Below are 6,230 nucleotides of genomic sequence, written 5' to 3'. Positions count from 1 at the left end.
GATTTTGTTTAGTGTTAATATTTTGTGCTACTGCTACAAAACTGTGTTCATTTTTAAGGTCTTTCATGTCGTGTCTTGATAAATCTGACACAGCAAAAATGAGGATAAACTACTGTATGTCTGCTTCTGAGAATGAAATTTTGAACAGATTTGACTTGTATACAGCGTATCTTAATACTTTATGACGCCGGTGATGTCTTATTTTGGCACTCGCCTAGTGGCCCGTGTCCAATGGCCTTTTGTGGCAAATAGCCCCAAGGCTGCCATTTGGACACCGATGGTGCCGTGTGTGTAGGGCTGCGTGTGTATTGGAGAAGTGCCATATGGTGGTATATTTTATTGACATGCACTTTAAGAAACGAAAGATCTATTTTTAATGTGGCAAATGAAACAAGCTGTTTTCTTGCCTAACTGTAAATATTTTAAAAGATGACAAGTCATTGATGCAAGTTAACATCTAACTGATAACATTCAATTCAAATAGTATATTATAGTTCATAGGTTATTTCATCCCAAGTTTTTGCACGACTTTGCACAAGGCAATAGTCTGGCCCAATACTGCCATATCACTGATTTTCCAATATGTTGTGCAGCCTTGATTGAGTGCCAACGCGCAGCGACGGCAAGCAATGGCGCAGCGACTGCGCAAGCGAGACCTTTGCTTGTGTTTTGCAAGGTGGAAGAGAAGCTGCACAAAACGAAGAGCCGGCGGACGGAGGCCATGAGACCCGGGATTGGCGAGTGGGGTGCAAAGGAAGTAATCACCCCAAAAAAAGCAGTCGCCATGTGATGAAGAGGAGCCTGATGCATGGCTGGCCAGAGGTGCCATTGCAATCAAATATGCAAGGATAGTGTACACACTTCTTTTTTAATCTCTGTTAGAAAAATGTATATATGTTATCATGCGTTCTCTAATCAATGCTTCCTGCAATATGACTGCAATATATGCTTGCTGTTTGGCTTTGCTGTTTTTTATGTTGTGCTACAGAAAAGAAAGGTTACAACTGGGTCACGAGAGAGGTGACGTAGCTACCAGCTTCTAACTCTGCAAAAAGAAAACGTCTACCGAGACAATTCGTAGAAACATGCCTGACCACAGTTTTACACTCTCAGATGGAGCGGCAAGAAAATGTCAAGTTTCCTGTTTCTATCATAGAGACAAAGAGAGATGCTGATTGCTTAAATTGTTTTGCAGACATTGCCATATAAGTATGCAACACCTTGTGTTTATTTTTGCTTACGAGACAAAGCCCACATGCTTTTCCCCCCGTCCCTTAGGGACTTTTGTCTCACATTGTGGGTAGGACAAATCCAAATAAAGAGTAGGAGTGCATACGTATATTTAGTGTAGTAAGATTGTTGTAAGCTATCTGTACTGCACTCCGTGCGAACATTTGAATTAATATTCTTGTCTCATTGTGATTTCTGTTTGCTGAGTCTTTTCTCTTTACTTTATAGTACACATGTCAGTAAAATAAACCTGACAATCTTATTTCCTTATTTGACTGTCGCAGGGCTCGCTCACATGGCGTCGTAGGGACGGTCGCAGTTCCTCAAATGAAGATGAGTACCATCTGCCGGTCACTCGCGTCCCAATGTGGTGCTTTTTGGCACCCCCCCGACCTTGACTCAGTTTGAATTGGGTAGCTAGCACGGGCCATTGGGGTTAGCGTGACCCTAGATACGAATTGGCAAAGTAGACACACTCTCCCTCCCGCCGACTCTCTCTCTGTCCCTCGCTCTCCTTCTCTGATGCGCCCGGCAGTACAACAGGCAGTCAGGCAGGAAAGTACCAGTTTTTACTCTCCGATTCAGACATCACGTATGATCGAATACATAGTGCAACACAATGTCAATGTGAGACTTAAGACCAAGAGTGTGGATTTTATTTCCTCAGCATCTAAAGGACGTGACTTTTTCCAGGGAACATAGATTAGAGTCTGGTTACTTCCTGTTCTGTGTAGCTTGTTTATCTCCCATATTACATTTGTTTCTAATGAGATCACAACAGTTTATTTGGAATTAATACAGCTGGTGTTTTGTCTTTTCTTGTGATTTAGGATTTGTTGTAGTAATACGCTATGTATTTGACCGCCTCCCCACCCTACACACATTTTCGCTGCACAAATATCAGTTACCTTAGGACAGGGGGCTACATCGTAGTCATAGTTTTCTTCGGCGGGCCATAATGACTGTCAACCCAAATAAATGTACGAAAGCCTCATAGGCTAAACAACAAACTGATGAATAAGTAGTTTTCAAACCAGAGACTAGTAATAAATGTTCACATACTTTAAAAGATGAATGTTGATTAAAAAAATGCTGGCAATATCACTATTTTATAATAGTAAAGACAATTTGTAATTTTGTTATTGACACATGAAGTCCATGCACAATTTGTATTTTCATTCAAATGAGGTGACGGGGCGTATCTGGCCTTTGACATCTATGCCTTAGGTTTATATATATATATATTTTTTTCAATAGACATAAATATATATACGTTTATACAATCCCTTTTCAACAGATGAAAGTAACATCCAGATGAGTGGCTAGTACAGAAGTAAGGATTTTTAAAATATAAACGGGTTTTTGAGATTTTGACTCAATGCCAGCGATGTATAAATTGTTCACCGGCTACTTTCCTATTCACCTGTCGATTAATTTTTGACACATCGATACTCCCATTCATATATCGAGGACTACTGAGTATGTTAATGTTGAATCGCATATGTTTGTGGGGGTTGACCGTACTGTTGTGTTTTGGATCTCATGTGGTAATCTACCAAATAACAGCTACGTATTTAAAACACAAACACTCTCTAAATCAACCTTTGCTTACCGTGTCAGGTTTTCCCTTTGAGTTGAGTCAGGCCAATTCCTATCTCTCATGAATATTCATAAATGCTATCAAGAGTGGAGTGAGTTCAATCAATTGGCGTACAGGAATGCTAATCACATTTGAGGATGAAGGTGTGACATTAACAAGCTGCTGCCCAGGGCTGTCCGCCACACACTGTCATTCATCACATGCTGCTCCCTGTAACCTCACAGTATTCACTCGTGCGCATCTGCAAAGTTATTTCTGCACGTCTGCCTCTTATCTGTCACTTTTTTTTTTTTTTTTTTTGCTGTCACCAGAGGGAGGACATGTTTCACTGCGCGACTTTCACAGAAGAGTGCAAAACCGAGGCAGGCCTGAATTTCACAGTCAGCCTTGGTGTTCTCTCGCTGCATGTGTAATGTGACATAGCACGTACCTTGCCATCTGCATGCCACGCTCACAAGTTCACACTTGAGATATTGACACTAGCCAAAATGATGGGAAATGATCATGTATGAAACTTCTTGAGCCTGAAAAGCTTTTCGTAACCAGGCTTGCTCACTTTTCATCCAATCACAAGTAAGTAGGTACTTAGGTCATAATCTCTATCTTGTGTGTCTTGGATTCAGTTTCGTTTCTATCGAAGGCATACCGCTCCTTCAGCTGTGGCTCCATTCACACCAGTTAGCTGAGTTTTAGTTTCTATTCCAGTTCACTCACTCCTTGTTGACCTTTTGCCATTGTGGCTTTTTTTTTTTTTTTAAATCTTTGATTGTGTGTCACATGTTAGGTACTAAATCTGTACCCTAAGATTATGAGATCCAAGATTTGATGATAAAGAATTAAATAAATTTCAAGTTTGTGTTTCACATTGCTATCCATTTTTAATGCTTCATACTGAGACAGTGCCTCTGAACCATTTTATGTTATGCCCCCCAGAAAGAAGAACATCTATCCATCCATCCATTTTCTGTACCGCTTTGTCTCCACGGGGGTCGCGGGAGAAAGAACATTTAATGTAAATATAAAGGTTCTATGTGAGGACACCATGTTTGTTTTCTACAATAATTATTAGCAAAAATTTTACACAGTATATCAAGATGCAACAAGTTATTTCCATAAATCCTCGCAGTCAAAAGCGGTTCAATTGTATCTTAAAGTGAAAGGTCAAGGTTGAATACTACAGTTTTTAAAAGAGAAGGAATGTGTGTAACAGCATCAGTGTTTCTACCTGGAGAACTTTATTTTCTAATAGCTAAGGTTGTTGCAACAGCTATAAACACTGCCAAGCAAGTAAGAAATGTAAGCAGGGAAAAAGAAACTGTCAACAAAAGAAAACAAAAGGCTAACAAAAGTTGTTTTTGCTGTGACAATCCACAAGTAACACACACCGTCCCCCTTTACCCCTAGATAGTATCGTTTGTTGGAGAAAATACCGGCACACATATGCACATAGGCAAAGACAAGAGATAAATTTCAATCATGTGACAATCATTGGGACTTTAACTTTTAACAAGCCGAAGATGACTTTGCACTTTGTCTTCATACACTCTTGCACTTTTATTGTCTCAATTAAACAAGTCATACAAGTCGGATAAGGATTCAGATTATAAAAGGGCGTTCTTGACAAAGCAAGGGTGCCGGTCTTCTGAAGAATTGGAAAGTTTATATTCTTCACTGGGATGGCAGAACTAGGGTAAGTCCAGATGTGTGCGTGTTGCTTGCCAAATTTAAAAAAGGCTGCATTACATTAAAAAATAATTTTAATTATTGTGGCCAGTGAATTAATATTGTCTCATTTTCCCTTTGCTGTAGTAATATTTTGGAAAAGGCTACATTTCTCAACCAATTCGAAAATAAGCGCTATGCACCGATAAGGGAAACCTACCTGTGCTTTGAAGCAAATGTCGATTTGGCTAAACCTGTATGGTATAGCAATCAACAGGGTGTGCACGCAGAGGTGAGTATGGAAAAAGATGCTAAAAAGCCTCCTCGGAGGAAACTTTTCAAATCTTGAATAGAGTCTACTCACTGTTTTATGTAGACGCGATTTCTGGAGAACCTGACAACCTTGGATGATGGACGCAGCTACACGGTCACTTGTTACTTGTCCTGGTCTCCCTGTGCAGACTGCTCCGAGGCATTAGTCGAATTTGTGCGCGACAATCGAAACGTAAATCTTCGCATCTTTGTGTCGCGCCTCTACTACATTGACGAGGAGAGAAATCGCGAGGGCCTGAGGCTGCTGAATGATGCCGGAGTGCACCTCGAAGTCATGAATTATGAACGTAATTTACTTTTTCTACAACCCAACTGACTACTTCTTTTCAAAATTCCATGCAACCCTTCTAATCTCTATTCTCCATAGACTTTGAATACTGCTGGGAAACCTTTGTTGATCATAAACAAAGCCCCTTCCCATCTTGGGACGACATTGTTGAAAACTACGCTTATTTTCAAGAAGAGCTCACCAATATTCTCCAGGAGGTAACGGAGAGTATAATTTAAAATGAAAGTACAATTTGTCTTATCGGCCATGTCATGTAATTTCGTCTTTTTACATTAGAACAGCCTTTGCGCAAGGGACGGGGTATGTGTGCTTATCGTCAGGACCTCCATGGTCCGACGTGGATATTCGGATATGCAGCACTTCCTGCCACCCATGTGCACTAGTTAGGGACGTCGGTGACGTCATGCCTCATCTACTGGCTCAATGCCCGTCTGTCTCTCCTGTGGTTGTTCATGTAGGAACGTGGGACCGTAAACCAATCCACCGTCCAAGACTCAAAGAAGCGTGCCATCATGCCACCTGCAACCAGTTCAGCCAATTGAGTTAGACCACAATCATAAAGCAATGGAATTCTTATCAAAAGTTTTTTCGAAATAACTTTTGTAGCTTTCAAAACTTTTTATCGTTTTCCTCTTTTTTAACGTAAAGGTACCAATTTATTTCTCTTACAGCCCAATATTTATACGTCTTCACTTTCTGTAAAGCAGTGATGTCCCCAATGTCTCTTTGCCTAAAGTGATAAGTAGAAGAAGAAAATGCTCCTCCACTATATGGCAAAAGGCGACAGTTATATCCATCCATCAATGGCAGCACCATTCATACAATACATAAGCTTTGTGTTTAACTTAACAGGCCCAAATTTTACACAAATTAAATATGTGAGTAAATTGTGATACATGTATCATCATTTCACTAAACAATACATCCATTTCTTTTTGTGGCATTTTTGTTTGGACGTGTTCTGCTCTAGAGCAGTGCTTCTCAATTATTTTCTATGATACCCCCCCTGGGAGAGGAAAATATTTCACGCCCCGCATGCTTGTATCCTTATTAACATGAAAGAAAAACTAAATAAAAAAGAAAGATCAACTTACAATAAAGAATGTACTTGATTAA

At 40.1% G+C, this 6,230-nt stretch overlaps 1 protein-coding gene across 2 annotated transcripts; it reads left to right on the top strand.

Annotated features, from left to right (window-relative positions):
* Nucleotides 1-4,363: 4,363 nt before the first annotated feature.
* Nucleotides 4,364-6,230, top strand: LOC125990856 (single-stranded DNA cytosine deaminase-like). Of its 2 annotated transcripts, none has more exons than XM_049758160.2 (5): nt 4,364-4,520; nt 4,640-4,784; nt 4,869-5,112; nt 5,193-5,311; nt 5,573-6,230. In XM_049758160.2, exons 1-5 carry the CDS (start codon nt 4,507-4,509, stop codon nt 5,654-5,656), a joined length of 606 nt encoding a protein of 201 aa, XP_049614117.1. In that variant the 5' UTR covers nt 4,364-4,506; the 3' UTR covers nt 5,657-6,230. The 2 variants fall into 2 exon arrangements, with proteins under 2 accessions (XP_049614117.1, XP_049614116.1); XM_049758159.2 differs by lacking the exon at nt 5,573-6,230 and adding an exon at nt 5,391-5,566.

The sequence above is a fragment of the Syngnathus scovelli genome, chromosome 21 (genome assembly GCF_024217435.2).
Source record: "Syngnathus scovelli strain Florida chromosome 21, RoL_Ssco_1.2, whole genome shotgun sequence".
Taxonomy (NCBI): Eukaryota; Metazoa; Chordata; class Actinopteri; order Syngnathiformes; family Syngnathidae; genus Syngnathus; species Syngnathus scovelli.
The sequence above is the reverse complement of the archived record's forward strand: the minus strand, read 5'-3'. Positions and strand labels throughout refer to the sequence as shown.

What these genes read in the sequence shown, in the direction of transcription:
- LOC125990856 (XM_049758159.2), top strand. An exon ending in CGAAGTCATGAATTATGAAC is followed by an intron (nt 5,113 to 5,192) that starts GTAATTTACTTT and finishes TATTCTCCATAG; the next exon opens with ACTTTGAATACTGCTGGGAA. An exon ending in TCACCAATATTCTCCAGGAG is followed by an intron (nt 5,312 to 5,390) that starts GTAACGGAGAGT and finishes TTTTTACATTAG; the next exon opens with AACAGCCTTTGCGCAAGGGA.